The sequence below is a fragment of the Bos indicus x Bos taurus genome, chromosome 4 (assembly GCF_003369695.1).
Source record: "Bos indicus x Bos taurus breed Angus x Brahman F1 hybrid chromosome 4, Bos_hybrid_MaternalHap_v2.0, whole genome shotgun sequence".
Classification (NCBI taxonomy): domain Eukaryota; kingdom Metazoa; phylum Chordata; class Mammalia; order Artiodactyla; family Bovidae; genus Bos; species Bos indicus x Bos taurus.
Genome location: NC_040079.1, coordinates 81954180 through 81976852, shown reverse-complemented (window position 1 = coordinate 81976852; position 22673 = coordinate 81954180). Strand labels below are relative to the sequence as shown.

Genomic DNA, 22673 nt, shown 5'->3' with positions numbered 1-22673 from the left:
CCTCTTTCAGTGACCCTGGTCAATAATAAATTGACCAGTAATACTGCAAAGGAGGTGATAATCTGTTTTCTTTAAAAATTTTGTATGACTGGAGCTAAATGTGTTTTACACCTATAAGTGTAGAAGTCATTAATTCACAATACTTTCAGTAGACACAGAAATAGGAAAAAAAAAAATGTGAGTAAACTCAGTTTAACAGTTCAGCTCAGTTGCTCAGTCATGTCCGACTCTTTGCGACCCCATGAACCACAGCACACCAGGCCTCCCTGTCCATCACCAACTCCTGGAGTCCACCCAAACCCATGTCCATCGAGTCGGTGATGCCATCCAGCCATCTCATCCTCTGTCATCCCCTTCTCCTCCTGTTCTCAATCTTTCCCAGCATCAGGGTCTTTTCCAATGGTAGTCTTTGATATTTCTTAGATAACTTTTCACATTCAAAATGTGACAATTTTGTAATGTAGAAGTTAATTTCATTTGAGAACTTTTGTATGAAAGCCATACTTTGCTGATTTTTTAAGTGTTCAGGTGTACAGTATTAAACATCTTGTTATAGATTAGGGCATCTCCTTTGACCTGTATATTCAGGAAACTATATTCAATTTTTTTTACCTTTACCTCCTTTCATTCTTTCTTCCCTTTCCTCTTTTCTCTTTGTCCATCCTTTATTCATTCTTTATGTTAACATATGTTTTGTCGTGAGTCGTGTCCAACTCATTTGCAGCCCAATAGACTTTACCCAATGTTAATATATAAATAGGCTAAAAACATTAAATGTAGTTTTGAAAGTAATAAAATATATCTATCTATGCATTTCACTTATATTAACATGGCCTAACTTGAAAATGCATAAGTAACTAGTGTATTGATGGGATAACTTACTGGACTCCTGAAACTCACTTGCGTGGTTTCTTTGCTTATTTAGAAAGCCAAGACAAATAAGCAGTTCAGCTGAGTTTTTCCTGCTGCTGCTAGTTTATCGAGAATTCATGAGCACAGATGTCCAAATTTAGGAAACTAATCTAGAGTCATAGTTAATATCAGTGGAAAAGTGGAATAATATATACAAATTTTGAATTAATTAAGTTTGGGGTTTTTTTTCTATTTTTTTTTGTTTGTTTTACTCAGCTATATCATATTCTTATCTCATAGCACATCAACCCCAACCCCACTGGTTCTCATTAGGTTCCCACCTACCTTGTGTGTGTGTAGGGGGGTGTTTGTTTGTTTATTCATTTATTAATTCATTTGTTTAATATCATTTTCTTTACCTATCTGTTCTTACCTCCATGAGCAACCATTATAATTTATGTAATGTCTGTTTGTTATTTGTATAATGTATAATGTTAATTTGTGTGGGATATCATCTTAATGAATGTAAATGTCATTGCCCTTAGATCAGATCCTGTTTCTCACATGTTTTGTAAGTCAGATGCTTTTAAGATGGATCCATCTTTTCGTATTAACAACCGGTATGATTTCTTTCTTAAGACTGCTAAGTGTTTCCATCATAAATATTTAGTGTCCATTTTTCTCATTGTCCATTTTTCCTGATACTACCACCTCCCCATAAATAGAAACTCAAGAAGTTTTTTGGGTCCTAGGGTGTACATGTGCTTTAGTTAACAACATTCTGCCACATTGTACTCTAGAGTGGTTGCATTTATCTGCATTCCCAATAAAATAATTATGTGCTAGTAAATTGTAAACAAGCAGTTGTATTTTTCATCCAGGAATGGTCATAGTATTCTCAGATCATACAGTGGTGATAAAGCTAAACAACCACGTAATATTTCATAATCCCCTAATCCCATATTCTGGTCAGCACACTGTATTCTCTGGCTTTCAAACATTTTTCAGTATAGTGAGACTTAAGTAATACATCACTATTGCTTTCATTTATACTTTCTAATCTTTCATTAGTCTAGGTTTTTCTTTATATACTTAAAATACTTTTGAATTTCCTTCTCTGTGATTCATCTTCATCTTGCTAATTGCCAAGATATTTCTGGTTTTTTTCTACTAGATTATCATTTTTATTAATTTTTATAACAGCATAAAACAATAGATACAAAGGTGATAAATTGTGTAGTACCTGCCACTTAAATATTTGTGGAATAGATAAATAAAAATCATGAACTTTTGTGTGATATATATTTTGATATACCTTAATCTATAAAATTTTAATAGATAATGTAATCATTTTAATCCAGAATACATTTTTGAAGTAGTGATAAACATTGATATAAATAGTGATAAATATCACTAAAACTAGTGATAATGTAGAATGTTTTATGGTGACTGATTTTTTTAATTCAAAAATTTCTTATTAAATTTTTGGGATTTTAATTACCAAAGTGTAAGATTTTAAGAAGTTAATTTTCTCATTACTCATACAAATCAAAAATCAGATTATCCTAGCATTCCTAGTAAAAGTTATTAGAATAGGTGCTTTCCATGGATATAATTCGGAGAAGGCAATGGCAACCCACTCCAGTACTCTTGCCTGGAAAATCCCATGGGCGGAGGAGCCTGGTGGGCTGCAGTCCATGGGGTCACTAGGAGTCAGACACGACTGAGTGACCTCACTTTCACTTTTCACTTTCATGCATTGGAGAAGGAAATGGCAACCCACTCCAGTGTTCTTGCCTGGAGAATCCCAGGGACAGGGGAGCCTGGTGGGCTGCCATCTATAGGGTCACACAGAGTCGGAGATGACTGAAGCGCCTTAACAGCAGCAGCAGCAGCATGGATATAATTGAAGTACCATCTGTACAATCTCAAACTTGAATAACTGGTTTGCATATACGTTGATATAATTTAAAGGAAATGTGTTTGCTCACAATGCTAAACAGTAGATAAAACCATTCATGTGTTCACTATCTTCTAGGAATTATTTCTAAACCAAAGTCAGAGTAAAAAGTTTCCTTAACATTGAATATGCCTACATTCAAATCAATTAAGTGATAAAATACTATTTTAGTGAACTTCTGTGTAGTATGATCAAATAATGTTTGCATGCATTTTAAAATAGTTTCTAGGACCTTACAATTAAAGTATTTTCAAGAGAATTTGCATGTGTCCAGTGGTTAAGACTTCACACTTCCATTCTAGGGGATGCAGGTTCGATCCGTGGTCAGAGAGCTAGGATCCCACATGCCAGGTTGCACATCCAAAGAAAATAATTTTCAAAACTATTATATATTTGAAGATACATACTTAATTATTTTAATTCTTACAAGTGCTAAAATCATTTTATGAATTTAAAGGAGTGACTTGTATACTCATTGATTTTCCTGTGATTCTTGTAAAATTTGTAGGAAGTTGGAGAGACAGAGGAAAGCGAAGTTGTTATTAAGTAACTGTGTTCAAGTAGTCACATTCCCTATAGATTTCATACTCACCATGAAACCAAAACTAGAAGAATTGGCAAAATCTTCTGAACTGCAGTACTGCACCAGTGCTAGTGGGAAACTACTGGGGCAAAGAAGGTTCAACGGGCATATCTTGAGACTGAGAAGATCATGTAGTTCATGATCTTCCGTATGTATCTAGGTAACATGCTAGTTTGGAGAAGGAAATGGCAACCCACTCCAGTGTTCTTGCCTGGAGAATCCCAGGGACTGGGGAGCCTGGTGGGCTGCCATCTATGGGGTCACACAGAGTCAGACACGACTGAAGTGACTTAGCAGCAAATGCTAGTTATCTCTGTATTTTTTCATTAGTTTTATTAATGAGTCTGAACAGATTTTCTTTTTTACAACTAGAAGCATTTTTCATTTCACTGTATAACTACATTGTATGAATTTGCCCCTTTAAAATGTGAAAAACTAACAGGTAAATTCAAAACAGGAAGCAAGAAGGTTATGCAGCTATTTCCTTTAATAGAATTTGTTCCTGCAGAAAAGTGGCAATGCAATTTCTGGATTATGACACCATTAATTTGTTTCAATTCAGAATCATCTGGTTATAAATGTACTCTTTCTTGTGACTAAAAGAAGTGTTTTTCAGTGTGCTTTACCACTTTCAGTGCTAAATTTTTCTTTGGAGGTATTATCGCATTCTTTTATGTAATTTTTCTCATTTTATGTGTACAACAGCCTGGGATTGTTGAACTAAACCTAAGGCCCATCTGAAGATAAAGTTTCATTGGAGTAAGTTATAGAAAAGTCATCATTCTTGATTGTGTTATTGTAGGCATTTTTATGGACTTCTTTTGCCATTTCTCAATGGTAAAAGAACTTCCCTTACTTGTTACCAATGTATATCAAAATCATTAAAACTTTTAAGACTCAATCATGCCATGTTTAGAATTTCCCATGGAAGCCGATAGTGAACAATAGGGAATTTCACACTGGCATCTATGAAGCTCATTGAAAACCTAATTGTTCAACAAGTATTTCTTTTTAAATAATGTTCTAGCCATGGCAGGTATTTTTCCTCAGGTAAAGCTGGTAGCATTCACAAGTATCTGGCACTATAACTTGGGTGGTTTCACTGAATTTATATGTAGCTCACATAGCTACATAATATGACCATGTGATATGTGCCAAACATGCACCCTAAATTATTTGACAGCTCATATAAAAGGGACCAAAAACCTAAATGTAAAATATTGAAATACTAATAATGTTGCTACTTTTTTTCTGTGAAAATCATCTTTCTAGAAAAAGAGGAAATACAAAATGCTCTGTGACCAGTCCAGCAACATAATTTACAGGACCCAGAGCAAAATGAAAATGTCAGGCTCTTTGTTCAAACAGTGTTAAGAATTTCAAGATGACAGCAGCAAAGATTAAACCGAGTATGGGGGCCTTCTGAGCATAGAGCATACACACACCCATGACGCTGCCCTCTATATAACATCTGTTTCTTCCACTTAGGACTGTCTTGCATGTAGTGAAGTAACAGACGCTTAATGGAAATCTTTTTTATCTGAGCAGAGTTGAGGCTATAACAATTTCTTAAAGGAAGCTTCACAACAAAATCCTAACAATTTTTTCTACCACTCCTATTCCGTAACATAATAAGAGTTTACACTTTTCTAGTTGCTTGCTGCACATAGAAAATAATATATTGGTGTTTACAATTATTTCTTCCCCATAAAAAATTGGTTTAGTCAAGAATGTTGTCTTCATAACAGTGTGAACAAAATGCATGGGTTTGATAATATTTAATTGTTTTAAGAGCAACATTTTGCATGTGGTATTAGACACATTTTATATGTTCAGGTAAGTTGATGAAATCAAGCTACATATGGTTTTGGTATTTATGTTCCAGAGAACTCTGAACTGATGTTCTCTGAAATGACGTGCTCAGTTGAATGGCTGCTGAAGTGGTTTTTAAATGCAAAGCAATGTCTTCTGTGCCCTGTGGACCCAGATGAGACATAGCACGCCTTTTTTTTTATTTTATACTTGAATTTTTCTTTTTAGGCATGCAAGTATTGGAGTGGAATGGAATTCCTTTAACTTCTAAAACATATGAAGAAGTGCAGAGTATCATTAGTCAGCAAAATGGGGAAGCAGAAATATGTGTAAGACTGTGAGTTTTTCCCCATCTTTTTGTTTCCATTTTTTTGGCTATTCATGGCTCTTTTAATTTAAAATTGTTAAGGTGGAACCTTTGCCAGTCAGAAAGATTGCTTGTAATTAGAAAATAAAGTGAATGCAAGTTTATAGATGTCTTGTGTTCAGAATCAAAGTCTAAAGCACAGAAAGAATTCAGCTAATTTTGTTTCTTATTATGTCCCCTTTCATGATTTTCTTGAAACATGCATCATTTCAATGAAAGCCTAAACCCATTTAGATTTCATGGATTTGTACAGTATTTCAAAATGAACTTATATTTAATCCATAAAGATTTCACCTTAAATAATCATTTTTATCAGCTGACTTTTAACAGCATTGCAAATATGTATTTGGTTAGAAGGGTGAGCATGCTTTGAAATTGCTTTATATCATTAACCACTTCTCATTTACCTACTGAAAAAAATACTCAGCATAGTTGGGAAAAGGGGCCTTTTGTCTCAGACGTCCTCAATTGCTTTCTTAATTTTTTTTTTGTTTTAATTTTTAGGGACCTCAATATGCTGTCAGATTCTGAAAATCCCCAGCACCTAGAACTCCATGAACCACCAAAAGCTGGTAGGTGAAAGCTTCCAAGTGTGGTGAAGATGGAGATGGAGAAGCAGTCGTAGAGGCAGATGGAGCTGTAGATGAGGATATAGACACAATCACAGATAGAGGCAAAAATAAATGTATAGACATATGAATGTTTATATATTTATGTAATAGTAAGAAAATCGAAGCATTGTAGTTTCATTTTAGTATTCTAGGGAAACACATATATACATGTTAGAACCATTAAAGAAATTCACATGAAATTCTTGCTGTGTGAATTCACATTTGGAATTCTTTAAAATTCAATTCATCATATGAAAGTAATTCATGGAGTCATTTATTTTGGGTCCTATATACTTTTTGGATAATACTAGATTCTTTTTAGCATAGCTGAGTTTTGGAACACTACTGAAACATTCGATTGCCTTTTATAATAAATAAAAATCAATATAATATATAAGTACACAGTAAAGTAGATTTAACTCTTTCTTAGATAGCAGATATAGTCTATAAATTTAGCTCATTTATAAGATTAAATATATTGTTGTCCATGTTCAATAAATATTTACCAAGCACTTCCTATGCTATAGCCAATATCTCTAAGAGTCTGGGTTATGGCACTAAACAGAGCAGACCAAAACCTGTAGAAATTTTCATATATCTGTAAATGTAAATATATTCTTTGAAATTTCCCCTTAGAAAAATAGATGTATAAGATTGCAAGAAATAAAAACAATCAATCATAGAAATTAAATTCCAGTGAATAAAAGAGTATTTTGTCATATAGTTAGTTCTCTGTATAAAACATTTACAAGCATTTTTCTAATGATATAATAGGAACCTCAAATTTCCTCTGTAATTCAGTACTCTTTCTCAGTCTCTTCTAGACTTCCTGAGAAATAGATTTATAAAGGTACACTTGCATGTATTTTCTTTTTAATTTAAATTGTTTTACATAACATTTTGACTTTGTCATCTAGAACTCAGATAAGTTCCATGGTATTAAGTACCAATGAAACTGAGAATATGTGAAGCCATTTGGTTTTGTTGCAGTGGATAAAGCGAAATCCCCAGGGGTTGATCCCAAGCAGTTGGCAGCAGAGCTCCAGAAGGTCTCACTACAGCAGTCACCACTGGTTCTGTCATCTGTTGTTGAAAAGGGATCTCACGTTCATTCAGGTCCTACATCAGCAGGATCCAGTTCCGTTCCCAGTCCTGGGCAGCCAGGGTCACCCTCAGTGAGCAAAAAGAAACACAGCAGCAGCAAGGTGAGAAATGCCCAATGCAGCCTCTAAATTGCTTATTTTCTACTCCTTACTCAAATTAGGAGATGGGAAATATAGTATCATGTCCTAAAGGTGTTTCTCATGTAATTTCTCCTTTCCTATTGATCTGCTGAAACAAACAAAAAAGGTTTCCATATCTCAGGATAAAACTGATCAAGATGTATCAAAATGATGTGTTTCTCTCTTAAAGTATTATGGCAGTTATTATGAGGGACTTGAAAAAAAAATGTATCTGATGCTTCCTGTTCTTTTTCTTTGTGGTTGTTACATAAATCTGAACCTCTTTGTGTATCAAATATAGTCATTGTATCTTTTTCGAAACACAAGATATAATTACATTATATTTTGTAATTTAAATAAATAGTAAAAAAGACCACGAAATGAGGATAATTTAGGACAACAGGAAACCAAGAAACCCAGTAATACAGTATTGCTATTTTGAAATGTATCCAATTCCATACTAATAAATTTTCTCTTCATGCAGTTCTTCAGTTAGAATAAATGTTTCTAACAGTATTATTTTAGAGTTACTGGGGAATTAAAAGAAAACATAAATTAATTTTAACTTAATAGGACCAGGTGATGATATAGACAATTTGTAATTTTCCCCCCATAGATTGGATTATTAATAGAGAAACTCTCTTCATGATTGATAAATACATTTAAAAGGGTTTTTTGTTTGTTTGTTTAAACATAAAGGTTTTTCCTTATGTGGTGAAATATATGTAGGAAGGACAGGCTATGGTTAGATAAGTTGACTGGACTTCAGAAAATAGTTTTTTAAGGTTTCATGAGGAATAAGTTCAAAGATAGACTCAATTTCAAAATAAATTTTAACACAACTATATTTTCCCACATGCAATTATGTATTAATTTTGAAGAATTACCTCATGGAGGTGCCCTGTCTCCAAAGTTACAGGCTGATATCATTTTCTGATTTCTCAGTATCTCCACACAGATGACCTAAAGACATGACAAATTCTGCTAACAAAGTTTTCACACCAAATACAATAAATTCTATAAGTCTGTCATCCAGATATTTTTTTTTTATTTCAGCATTTGACATCACCATCCTCCCAGAAAATTAAGTCAAATATAAAAGCACCGTCTCATCTTTTCTTTTGACTCATTGAATCCTAGTGCTGTGAATTCTAGTTTTTTGATAAGTCTCCAATAATTTTCCGTCTTTTCTGAACTTGCCAATTTCATTTAGTAAAGCATTATTCTTTTTTACCTGCAGTATTGCACTTACTGCTAGTCACTCCGCTCACCAGTCTCTCTTCCTCCCTCTTAATCTACCCTCCAACTATGGATCTGTGACACAGTGATTGGATTAGGTCCCTCTCCTGTTTAAAATTCATCCCTGCTACCTGGAATGTCAGCTTCCCTGCCTCTACCTGGGGAAGGGGAATGTTCCTTGGAAGATTATCACAGTAAACTTAATGTTGTCAGATCTTTACAATAGCCTTGCTACTAAGTACTCTATTTCTTAGGGTTATCAACTCATTCTACTTTCCAAAGACATTTTTAGATGCTGCCTTCAGTACCATGAGTCATAATTTGAATGCAAGATACAAAGATGGGTAAAATCCATCCCTGTATACTATGTAGACCAGTGGTTCTTAAAGCCTGCTCAGTCTAGTAGTACCAGCATCAGGCAGGAACTTACTAAAAATGCAAATTCTTGATCCTACCATTATGCCTTCTGAATCAGAAGCTCCAGGGATAAAACCAAGCAACCTGAGTTTTAATAAGTTCTCCAAGTGAGTGTGATACCCCTTGAAGTTTAAGAAGTACTAATTTAAGTATAGATGAAGGATGATATATAAACAAATTCAGTAAAGCTATAATGTTGGTGGTCATTAAAAACTGCAGAGGGCACTGGGACAATGGGGTTAGGAAAGCTGGCATTTAGCTAATGAACCCGTTTGGTAAAGGGGAAAAAGGAACCAACATTGAAGAAGAGAATGCACCACCAAAAAAAAAAAAAAATGAGAAACAGAAAATTGTATGCTTAAGTTATGGTATACAAAAGATATAGGGATAATAAATAGAGGAGAAGCCTAGATAATTGTAAATTGAAAGACATTAAATGCCATGCCTTGCTTTTACTCTACAATCTGCAGAAAATGAAGAGTCAATGATAAACAAAAATAACAGAAACCCTTCCTCTACGAAGCCTTTCCATATTCTAATCCTTCCTTAGAGTCATCCTTCTCTCCTCCTTCCCTCCCTCCAAAGTGCCAGATGCTTTATGTATCTAGTAAAACAATTTGTATCTTGATTATGGTTACTTGTTTGCTTATTTTACCCTCCTAAATGGGCTGCACACTCATTAAGAACCAAAAGCCATTTCTTATTTTCTTTATAGCTCCCTAAGCACGTAGCAGAGTAGCTTGCATAGACCATAACAAAATAAATTAAAATTAAATTAAAACATCAGTGGTACCTGTGAGTCTTTATAATATTATGGGAATAAAAAATAGAGTTTTTTTTTCATGTGAACTTTTTTGGTAATGATTGGAAGATGAACACAGGTATTATAGGTATTATAGGACACAGGTATTATAGGACAAATATCAGGGAAATGCTACTGATACGTTTTATGATATGTGGTAATTCTTTTCTATGCCAAGAATGTGACCTGTGTAGTTTTACAGAGGTTTTGCTGAAACAGCTATAGAGCTTCACTGTCCATGACAGAGGCTGCTAGCCACCTGTGGCAATTGAACACTTCAAATGTTCTAGTCCTAATTGAGATATGCTGTATATGTGAATTATACAACAGATTTTAAAGACTTAGTATAAAAAAACATGTAAAATAGCTCATTACATTTTTTTTATTGATTTCATGGTGAAATGATAGTATTTCTAATAAATTACATCAAATAAAATATGTCAGTAGAAATTAATTGCACAGGACTTTCCTGATGGTCCAGTGGTTAAAACTTCGTGCTCCCAATGCAGGGGGCCCAGGTTTGACCCCCGGTCAGGGAACTAGATCCCACACGCCACAACTAAAGAGCCAACGTACCCAACTAAAACCGGTGCAGCTAAGACCTGGTGCAGTCAAATAAACAAAATATATTTTTAAAAATCAATTTACCATTTATTTTTATATTTTTAAAGTGACTACTACAGTATTTGAAATAACCTATGTGGCTCACATTATAGTCTACTTGACAGTGATGGTATATAGATTGCTTTTTAATTCTTATTAATAGTAATAACAATAATCAAATCTGGTTATTAGTGAGATTCTATATATACTTACAGAAATATATAGTGAATAGATGTTAACACTCTTGAAGAAAGGGACTGTTGCCTATTCATCTTTTGGAGAGTTTATTATCATCAACATTTAGCTGGTACTGAGTTTCTTAAAATAAATAAACTTAATGATATTTATAGTATGCATAAAAGTCAATACTTATTTTTATTTGTTCTACAAATCCTACAATGTTAAAATATTGACATTGGGAGATTAGAGAAATACTGAGCAATGGTCTGAAGCTTACATGTTTCTGAGTCAGATAATATGTTCAAATATAGCATATGTTCTTCAGTTAATTTAGAAAATTATAATTTTAACATCCTTTTGTTTTTATTAGTTATGAGGCTAACTATATATTAAATTATAAAACATTAATATTATTGAGTAAATTAAAACAAAAATATTTAAACCATAGCATAATTATACATTAATTATGTATATTTAGAACACTATCTATTAAATGTTTTGAGTGATTATTCATAAGTAATTATTAATCTATTAATAATGTTCCAGTTTAAGTGATTGCTTCTAAGTAAATAAAAGTAAAATGTGAATCTAAATTATTTAGACATAGGGTTAAATTATGCTATATATTTACATATGACCATTTTAAATTATTTTGTTTACTAATTCAATATGAATTTTTTCCTCCAAAATTTTTATTTTACTGCCACAAGCTGTTTTATTTCTGAAATCTAATCAGATTTTCTTCATATTATCTTTAAAATCTGAATAATTTCTCCCATCATAGTATAAATAAATGTCAACTAAAATGCTTACCAGTTTTAAGTGTTCTAATGAAGTAGGTCCTTGCTCTCCCAGACTTTTCTATCATAGCACACAACAGCTCAGTAATTTTTTCATACTGCCCTTATACCAAAAGAGATACCTAAAACAATTAACATTTATTATATAGTTAGGTCCCAACAATTTAACTAGTATTTATGTCCTAACATCTTAGTAACCATTGGAAAAATAATACATAAAATGAAATAAAATGATATATCTATTTCATAGTTATATACTAAAATTATTTATCAGTGGGATATGTATGCCTGAAGGGACTGCAGAACTATTCAGATAGTGGAATTGGTTTGGACACTGACACTTGCATTTCCTCTTCCACACTGATCACACTAATTTTCTTGCAGTACATTTTTTTTAATCACCACAGTCATCAAAAACCAGCTTCACAAGGGTATGACATCACTGAAAAGAAATACTTGTCTCTAATCTTAAACCATAACTACCTGGAGCTGATATGCCCACTGTACACAGATATTATTGTATCCTTGTGTGCCTTTATAAGTTCAGTGCCACACCCCAGAACATTTAAAATTTGTCCATAAGTATATTCTCTGCACTGATTCTAGTTATGTTTGCATGATCATATTTCAAATGAGTTATAACTATCAAAATGAAATCAAAACAAAATACATTATCAATCATTACTTGGGGTTTTTTTCATCCTATTTTTGACATTTTATCTCTAGTTATCCCTCAGCCTTGCTCATTGAGATTCATGGATATCTAGTTTTAGGAAACTTCCCATCTTTAATTGAGATAGAGTTTCAGGAACTTGTGTATTCCTTCTTTGTCTCGACTCCTTTGCTTTCCTTAAAAGTTAAACATAAAAGAATTAAGTAAACATAATTGTTCAATAACTAGCAGTTTATCCTTTGCAGCTAGAGCATAGTTTCAGTGTTAAATGGCCATTCATGTAAATGAGCTTTACTAATAAAGGATATATGGCTTAGAAAATTTAAACCCTTCTCTATAACTTTACCAATGATTACACATAATTTTTAATATTTCACAAAACAAGACCTGGAAGATAGCTGTCTTCTTTGATTGCTCTCATTTCTAGCATAAAATAATAAAAAAGTAGCAGAAACACACCTAAATATGATGAATTTTCCTTTTCCAGTTAATTATTATTATAAGGCCAATATGATGTGTATATAGGGATACAGGGCCTTTGCTGTCTCGTAGTAAGCTTGCCTCCATTTCAGTAAATGTCTCCCTACAGTGATGCCACATTGCCTGAAATTCTGTTGTAGATCTAGAGTCAGGGACATCATTCCTTTTTTTGTACAAATTTGTACATTCTACTGAAATGTAACAGATCAGTAATCAGTCATTTAATCAGCAGAGTGAATCACTTTATCAGATCACATTCTGAATGGTTTTTAAGGCTTTACTGACGTAAGAAAATTATTAAGGAAATGTGAACTTAGATCAAATGTTATGGACTTTTAATTAAAGGGGTATGAAATGCTAAAAAGTGTTTACCTGGGTGTCCCATTCTAGAAGAGAGTAGGACTGGACTGAGAACCCAGCAAAGGAATATAAGGTGGACTTTTATAACTTTTGGCCTCCTAGGCAATCAAGTAAAAACAATATCTTTTTCATTTTCTTATAGACATTGAAAATCCATTAATACTTAAATTGAATACTTTCAACCAAAAGTGTTCCATTTCTTAAGTAATTGAATGTACATTACTTCAGGTATAAAATTATAGTTTCAAAACAGGCTTCACACAATGAAAAAGAGATTTATGTATCTATAAAATTAAACATGTATTGAGAAGTGTAAGTAGACACCATAATCTGAAGCAACCAAATGGACAAAATGTGCTTTCCAGGCAGTGTGCTCTGACCAAACAGAACTTAACTCAAAGGGAAATTTAAGTGGTAAATCCTGTAAAGGGTTTATCTATTAATCTAATATATGTCTTAACATTGCAGCCTACTGATGCAGCAAAGGTTGTCTCTCATCCAATTACGGGGGAAATTCAGGTATGAATGCTTTTAAAAGATCATTATTATACCATCTTTTGTGGCTCTTTTTCCCACTGGTCTATTGAGATTGTAAGCACTATTAGAACCTTAACTTTTCCTGTTTTATGACATAGATAGGTATAAGTATTTTAATACGATATATGTTTTATTAAATCTAATTATACCTCTGGAATTCTGTACTTTGAAATCTACCTAATACCTTAACAGTACCAATGTATTAAGTCTCATTTACTTTATAGTTGCTGAATGTGTTTCAAACATGACAGATTCTCCTGGAAATTTGAAGGTTTCTCATTGAGAGTACTCTTGCCTGGAAAATCCCATGGACGGAGGAGCCTGGTAGGCTGCAGTCCATGGGGTCAAGTCGGACACGACTGAGCGACTTCACTTTCACTTTTCACTTTTCACTTTCATGCGTTGGAGAAGGAAATGGCAACCCACTCCAGTGTTCTTGCCTGGAGAATCCCAGGGACAGGGGAGCCTGGTGGGCCGCCGTCTATGGGGTCACACAGAGTTGGACACGACTGAAGCAACCTAGCAGCAACAGCAGCATTGAGAGTTTCATGACTCTAATGCTGTCCTCTTTTCTTCCTCTGGTCAACAATTGCTAAATAATTGCTGAACAGTTACTCTAGAGCAGTGTTTTTCATACTGGAGATCATAACCAATCTGTAATTTATCAAATTAATTGAGAGGATTTTGACCAGGAAGATAGAAGAAAATAGTTTAAATCATTATTTTTTTTTTTTTAGTTCTGTGTGCATGTTTCTGTGTTTATATATTGCATCATAAATGGGCAGATTCAGAAAAGTTAGAAAAATGATACTTTAGATAATACTAAAAAGTAATTTAGGGTAGGTAAGAAATGTCATGTGAAAAGAATTAACAAAATAGAAAATAATAGCTATTTGAAGATAGTACATTTTCGATAAGAGAAAAGAACAGTGAGTCTTAGTTGCATCCACAGTACATTTTCACAAAGGGTAACAGAGATTTGAAGTAATTTGAGGATAAGCATAGAAAAAGGAGAAGTGTTTTCCTGGAAGAAGAAATGGTACAAGGAACAATTCTGCTGCCAGAGGGTAATGAAAGGAACAGATCTGCTCTGCTGCAGGAAAATGTTCCTGTAGAGATAAGTTAAGACTAAATTAAAAGAACCTTGAACAGAACCCGAAGGATGTTAGCCACAACATAATAGAGGGATCAGGAAATATTTTAGAGTGAGGGACAGGCTAAATGAAACAAATATGTCGTAGAAATTCATAGAGCCACAGCCTCTAGGAAGTATTATAAAGAGGAGGACACAAAGACAAAGAAATCAATTGTCATCCGGGCATACCCGGATTGAAGCAGAGTGGAGAGTGAGAGTGGAAATGAAGAAAAAGCACAGAACATGGGCACCCTAATAAGAAGGACCCAGCAGGATGGAACTGAAATCACCAATGTGCTCTCAATCTTGCTGTCTCACTGCTATTTCTCACTTCTAGAAAGCCAAAGGTGATCTCTTTTAATTTCACATGCAGCAAAGAAAATGCTAGATACTCTGATTCATAATATCTCTTTCTTTGTCTCATTTTTTAAATTTTTTGCTCAAGGGCCAACATGTGCTGTGTTTCTTTTTGGCTTGTTATAATTTGTTTTTTACTGAAAGGTTTATTTTCTAAAACCATTTTATTTTGAATTGGGGTATAGCTGATGAACAAACAATATTGTGATAGTTTCAGGTGAACAGCACAGGCACTCAGCCATATATATATATGTATACATACATGCATATATATCTACTCTCTGCTAAGCCCCCTCCCATCCAGGCTGCCACATGACATTGAGCAGAGTTCCATATGCTGCACAGGATGTCCTTGTTGGTTATCCATTTTAAATATAGCGATGTGTACACATCCACCACGAATTCCCTAACTATTCCTTCTCCTTCACCCTTCCCCGCTGTCCCCCACCAACAACTGTAAGTTCATTGTCTGTCTGTGAGTCTATTTCTGTTTCGTAAGTAAATTCATTTGTTTTGTTCTTATTTTCTTTTCACTTCAGTGGTAATATTTAATTTTACAGTAGAACTTTGCTCTAATATTTTCAACTCCCAGGGTATTTGCTTTGCTTTCCTTTCCTTTTTCTTTTTTTTGGGGGGGGCGTGGCGGGGGGCAGCAAGGGGAGATACTTCCTTATGACAGTGATTTCATTTTTTAATATTTTATCTTCTGTCTTTTTAGCAAAGCCTTATTCCAGATGAAACCTTGTGTAAACACCCAAATAGTGAATTGCCAGAATGGAATTTGTCTGGTTAAGGGGTACTGGGGGCATCTCATTTTCTCTCACATGTAACATCTGAGCAACTCTAAGTGTTCTCTAAGGCACCAGATTTACAGAGTACACTTTGGAAAGCACTCTCTTAGAGTATCCTGCAAATTTCTATTTCAAAAAGAAATGATTTTGCTGCCTCACCAGTTAAAAATGGACTTTTAGGCCAGCAGAGAAAGGAAAAAAAGGGGGAAATTTTCTCCTTAAAGATTTGGAAGCTGTTCTAAACCTCAGTGAAATTAATTGCAGAATAATTCCTGTATTTTAGTACTCCATTAAAACACAGTTACTGCAGTCCTAGACTTCTTATTTCTCCTCTTCCTTCATGGCTCTGTGTTTCATGTTTCATATTGTTTTCATGGTGGTCAGTGAGACTCTGGAGCTTTCTGTACTGAGAAAAGTGAACAAAGATTGCTTTTCTGCCACAAAACGTAATCAGATCAAAATTATGCTGAAATCAGTAGATCGTTTTAATATTAAATTTTAAATGAAGGCTGACTCATCTAAGTTATTCCATTTTCAACATAAATATAGCATATCTGTTTTGCATGATTATGGAAAGTACATTCATTTTTTATTTATGGTTTTTCCTTTTCAAAGTATAGATTTCTTCCTTTCTGTTAGGGCTCCCTTGGTGGCTCAGGCAGTAAAGAATCGACCTGCAATGCAGGAGGCCTGGGTTCAAGTTCTGGGTCGGCTAGATCCCTTGGAGAAGGGAATGGCTACCCTCTCCAGTATTCTTTCCTGGGAAATCCCATGGACAGAGGAGCCTGGCCGACTACAGTCCATAGGGTCTGCACAATCCGTGGGGTCACAAAGAGTCGGACACGACTGAGCAACTAACACTTTCACTTTCCTTTCTGTTATTTGATAAATTGAAACAGCATCAAACAGAATTGTCCTATTCTAAATGATGCCAAAGGAATTTTTCATTTTTGAAGGAGAAAAATTGGTTAATTCAATTATTTTGAATAATGCTGGCTTCTTAAAATTTAGTTTGAATGGTAAGTCTTTTACTATTCAATGACAACTTTTCAACAGCCGTTAGACATCTATGAGACAGTGCCTCTTCTTTTCTCTTCAGTTTCTGAGATTAAAGAACAATTGTATTTTATTATCTTAACCTCACTCTGTTAAGAAAGCAGGCACAAAAAGAAAAGCTACAGGTTTATCAGCTAGTGTACTATAGAAAGAGATCAAATTGCACATTCTTAAATATCCTGACAATTCAGTACTAAGGTATTTGTGTTTAAACAATGATTCTACCCACTGTTAACTATTTGATGAAATGCAAAAGAGATTTTCTATTAAATTTATCAATTAGTTAATTTATTTTCAAAATCCTGGCAACTGTATTTATGAACATTAACATTTCTGATTTTGCTAACAGTGGAAATTTTGTTTAAAAATGTAATTAGCATTCCCTGTGTTATTTTCCTTCTAAATGAATTTTAGACAGGCCAGAACTTTCACAGTGGAAAGAATGAACAGCACATTTACTAGTAATTAATGTGTGCCTGGGAGCTCCCAATTAAATTAGACATTAACTGGTCTGTTCAGTTTCAAATAAAATGAAAGTGACAGTTAATGCTTCTTATGAGAATTTTTTTTAAATACTGGCAAAATATTGAACGATAATGTATTATATGCTTTTTTAAAAACAAAATAATGTTCATGGAATATTTGCTGTTCCTTTAAGCTTCAAATCAACTATGATCTTGGAAATCTCATAATACATATTCTCCAAGCAAGAAACCTAGTCCCTCGAGACAACAATGGTTATTCAGACCCCTTTGTTAAAGTGTACCTTCTTCCAGGGCGAGGGTAAGTAAAGAAGTGATGTCTTCGAAGTATCATAAATATTGCCATATGATTTTTTTTTAAATAGTGATAATGTCTTCTAATCTCTAAAGAGCTTTGTATCTTTTTCTTAGTTTTATCTGTAATACATGTCATACTTATTTATTTCCAGTTAGTAAGCAAGGTGGAATTAAAAATTTATAATTAAGCTTTAATGGGTTTTTGGAGATTCATGATCATAACAAAAGCTGCTTGGATAAGAATGTATTAGTATGTTAGTTCTAGAAACTTCTTGTGCTATGACCAGTCAGGTAGACTATGAAATCATTTCAGGAATTGTCTGTGGCAGATTTAAAGAATTAGTTTACCTTTCAAAATGTATTTGTGAAACCAGTGTTCAAGGACTCACCAGTTACTCTTTTATCTTATAGGACATGTGTATTATTCAATAATTAAATGCTCATTAAATGACTTGATGGATCATTATTTACATGCATATTTTCAAATCACTGTTCTAAAATTATAAAATAAAAAAATAAGAATAATATTTGAAATGTCAACTTTGGTAGATAAATGAAAAAGATCTCTTTAAATCTCTTGTGTAATATATAAACTGTTTATATAAAGCAAGTACTCTTTAGAGATGTTTAATTTTCACATAATAAGTGCAAATGGGTGTAATCTTATATATAAATCATAATTCAGGGATGGCTTCAAACCAGTAATTTGGACCCAACAGATCATTACCTTTTATGAAGAATTTATACTAGCCAAATCAGTATGATGGAACCATAAGTAATCAACAATTGAAGGTATAGTTAAAAAAATTAGGGGACGGTTATTGAAGACTCTGGTTTCATTTTTGCTGTGTTTTCATTTAATTTGAAGAGCAACATTTTAATGTAACTTTTTACTGGGAAATTTTCAGTCATTGGAAGTATAAGTAGAAAGAATAATATAATGATCCATCATGCACCCATTACTCAGCTTCAACAATTACCACTCTCTAGCCAATCATGTTTCATTTTCACCCTTGTACACTCCCTCCATGCAGATTATTTTAAAATAGATCTCAACTATTGTAACTTTTTTATGCAAATAGTATATATTTCTAAAAAAAAAAAAAACTTCAAAAGTAATTATAATACCACACATAATAATTTTTAATTTTTAAATCTCTTATTTCCCCCAATTGCCTCCTAATATTTTCTTAGCCAGTTTGATGACCTAGTTGATATATATAAAATATTCTGCCCATCAACAGCAGAATATGTATGTGTGTATATATATATATATACTTTTCAAGTGCACATGGAACATTAACCATCATAAACTATGTTGTGGGCCATAAAACAAAGCTCAAAAAATTTATAAACACTAAAATCATACAAAGTATGTTCTATAACTATATTTGGTCTGTTTGAACAGGATCTAAATTAGAGTTATACACTGCATTTGAGTGCTGCTTACCAGTTGTCACAACTGTCAAATCATCAATTCTTAGAGATTCACTTTCCTTGTTGATATTGAAAGAGCCATGGTAGAGAGAGCCATAATTTTCAGTTGCTCAGGAAAATCAAATTAGATAATACTCAGAAAATAATTTGAAAATTGCCAAGTGATATATCTAATTCAGTATACAGCCCTTAATTTCATCCTACCCAACAATTTTATTTAGAAACTTAGAGTTGCTGGTATTGTTACTCTAGTTTTAATTCATAGACATTTCAAACTAGCCCTATAGAACAAGAAAGGGGACTTTCTATGTTAGTTTTTATCTTTATGTAGTAGTATAACTGCAATGTTTCTACTCTTTTGAAATATAGTTGATTTTCAATGTTGCATTCGTTTCTGTATACAGCAAACTGATTTAATTCAAGATACTGAGTATAGCTTCTGTGCATTACAGTAGAATTTGCTGTGTATCTGTTTTGTATGTAGTAGTCTGTAACTGCTAAACTCAAACTCCTAATTTATCCCTCCTCCTCGAGTACTTTATTTTTTAGCATGAATATAACAAACTGATAACTGCATTCTGCCTTTTATTTGGGTCATTTGACCGTTAGTGTTATTTAATGACAGTATAAGAGGAAATCACTGCCAAGGCTATATCTCTAATCAGCATTTGCTAATGAGTGAAAATAGACACTCTCTTTTAATTTTCTATCTTCTTTAATACCCTAGAGTGTCACTTTTTATACTATAAAAGAGTGGTTATCTTTTATTTGTTACAGGATATGTTTTAATCCTATTGCAATCCCGTTGCAAACTTGAATAACTGGAAAGGTCAGACAGATGGCATGAATATGGCAGTCCATTCCAGAGTGGGTAACAGAAAGATGGGTGGGAACTATAATGAAATGAAGAGTGAGGTTCCCACCGAAAGCTATCCCCATGCAATTTATCAAACAAAATATGCCTTCTAGATGGGATTTGACCAAAAAGCACGCTAGTATGCCATTCCTATTCAATTCCTAGCCCTTTCTTTAAATTACTCCTAATTACTATAATGACCAAGACCTTGGAATGTATTATACTTGGGAAGCATTATTTTCACCTTGGTTCAACGATTATTTTCTACCTCATGTTGTTTGTGTATTATGGTGCAGCTCCTTTAGTTTTTATTCTCACATTTTCTTCCTTACTTCTGTTCCTAACTTTTTTCTTCCTGTCTTTCCTACTTTTCTGCTGTATCCTTCATTCTCGATCTTGGAATCAATGCAGTCAAGTCATGGTTGTCCAGAATGCAAGGTAGAGTTGGTTCTCTTTCAGTGTCACACTTTGCTGAAATGTCTAGAGTTCTTTTTTTTTTTTTCGCCTTTCATGTACATTTACCTGCAGTTATAATTTTTATTTTTCTGTATGTTGCTATCAATTGAATTAGGCTAATAGCAGACTGTTCTGATCACATCATTACTAAATATGTTTAGCAGATATGTGCAGAAGAGGATAGAAAAGTAGAAAATAGTAAAAACATAGAAAAGTATGATAAAGAAATATCATTCTGAAATTAGATATAACTAAAGTTTTTGTTTATAATTTGCTAAAATTCATTTAGCTTCTCATGCAGTAATCATGGCTTAGGTCCTTCTGAGTCTTCTATGACAAATTAAAAAAATATATACTCATTTTTCAGAAGAAATTAATTGGCCTTCTGGATGACCAGTACTACGTATATATCCCATCTTAAACATGAGAGTTGTCTCATTTTTTATCCTCACTTAGACCCACTCCAGTATTCTTGCCTGGAGAATCCCAGGGGCAGGAGAGCCTGGTGGGGTGACGTCTATGGGGTCACACAGAGTCGGACACGACTGAAGTGACTTAGCAGCAGCAGCAGCAGATCTAATGATGAAACACTTCCATGCTTTTAGACCTTATGTACCACAAAATTATTGCTGTGCAATTTAGGATGCCATAATCTTCCTGTTCCAGCATGAGAACAACCTCCTTTGTCTATTTTCTGCTAGAGGGTGTTAAATCAGTATATTGTTAGTTAAGGGGTTTTCTTAATATATAGCCAAAAGCACTTTTTGCACACCTCATTGCATATAAATTGAATGTGTTATTTAGTTGGGGAGGTGAATCTTGTACCATCTGTAGCAACACAGTGATGGGAATTTTAATCCCACCCAGAATTTTAATGGTACAGGATTTTTGTCTTTGATAATAAAATTCAACATCTTTAATAAACCTGACAAACTGTTGGGCAAAACAGGCAGTTTCTAATTTGTAAGAGCTTAAATATTTAAATATTTCAAAGAACAGTATTAGCCACTACAACCTTTCTGGTGCCCAGAAGCTATTTCCTTGCAGCCACATAATTATGGCTACCAGAAAATTTGAAACTGAGAAAGGTCACTTGTTATGACTGGCTTTCTCTTCTCAGGCATCATCCAGACCTCTCAGACTGATAGGCAAAATGAGTTTTGTTTCAAAGGGATCATGTCATTCAGAACAGACATTATCAGTCCCTTTATTCAGAAGCTTTCTCTCTTTTATCAGGAGAAACTAGAGGGAAATTGTCAGAATGACAGTGCTTGTCTATATTTAATTTAGAAGAGAACATGTTTTTTGTAAATGTAAATAATAGTCAAAATGATCTGAGATGTGCTGGATTACAGTATAGAAGATCTAGAAGTCCCTTAGTCATATCTTTCATATTGAAGTTATTTTCATCATGTCTTCTAGAACTGTCAGTGTGAAAAGGAATTATACTGATAAAGTATTGACATTGTAAGTTAGACTGAAGAGGCCAATGAGTAAAGTCCTTAAGAGCTTGAGTTTGAATTTCAGCCCTACCACTTCGAAGTTGTGAGGTTTCTCTAAAACTATGTCCTCTGCTACCTAGGAATCTTAATAGCCCCCTCCCAGGATTTTTGTCAAACACATGAAGAATGTACCAAAAATGATAAGCATAATGTCAGGCACATAATAAGCTCTCAATAAATGGCAGTTGCTATTATTTATAGAGATGTATAATAAATTTCATGTTGCCAGTGGTCACTTAACCCTGCAACAGAAAAGAGATATAGAATGCTTTGGCTACTGAATTATACAAAATTATTTAACAACACTAGAAAATCAGGCAACTTTTCTTCAGTAATAAGTATAATACATCCTTAATGATTAAAAAAAAATTTAATGTCCTGTTAACTAAAAGAATTTCACTGGTCTGGTTTTCTTGTCTCCTTTCATTTCCTCTTCTCATCCTTTGAATAAGATGTTCATAAGCTCTGATAGCCCAGATATCAGCCAAGATGAGGTGAAAGACAGACAATAGCCTAGAGTCCATTAACTCAATACTTGTGCCTAGATAGTTAAGAAATGAAAATGAGCATATCTGAAGGATTTCGTTCTGCTTTCTTGCATTACACTGCTAGACAAAGTGCAGATTTTTTTTTTCCCACTGATGAGATTTTGCTATAACTGAAGCTTATTTTCACTATTCTGGTACCTGGAAGCCCAGTTCCTGGCTGGACTTTCTCTAAACACCCTTGTTAGCATCTCAAACTATTTCCTCTGGAACGAATGTGAAACAGGTATACATGTTGTATATATTTACAATTTGAAGGC

General features: G+C 33.7%; 1 protein-coding gene across 8 annotated transcripts in view; it reads left to right on the top strand.

Moving 5' to 3' along the window:
- The window catches only part of PCLO (piccolo presynaptic cytomatrix protein), a 391952-nt gene that overhangs the window by 298648 nt on the left and 70631 nt on the right, over positions 1 to 22673 (top strand). For 5 of the 8 annotated variants that reach the window (XM_027539836.1, XM_027539835.1, XM_027539834.1 and 2 more), the window contains exons 11-16: positions 5436 to 5544; positions 6079 to 6146; positions 7176 to 7390; positions 13431 to 13481; positions 17497 to 17621; positions 20322 to 20348. In XM_027539836.1, coding sequence (XP_027395637.1) covers positions 5436 to 5544; positions 6079 to 6146; positions 7176 to 7390; positions 13431 to 13481; positions 17497 to 17621; positions 20322 to 20348 — 595 coding nt within the window. Of the gene's footprint in view, positions 1 to 5435; positions 5545 to 6078; positions 6147 to 7175; positions 7391 to 13430; positions 13482 to 17496; positions 17622 to 20321; positions 20349 to 22673 lie in introns of those variants that run through there. The other 3 variants (XM_027539833.1, XM_027539837.1, XM_027539838.1) reach the window with 3 other exon arrangements.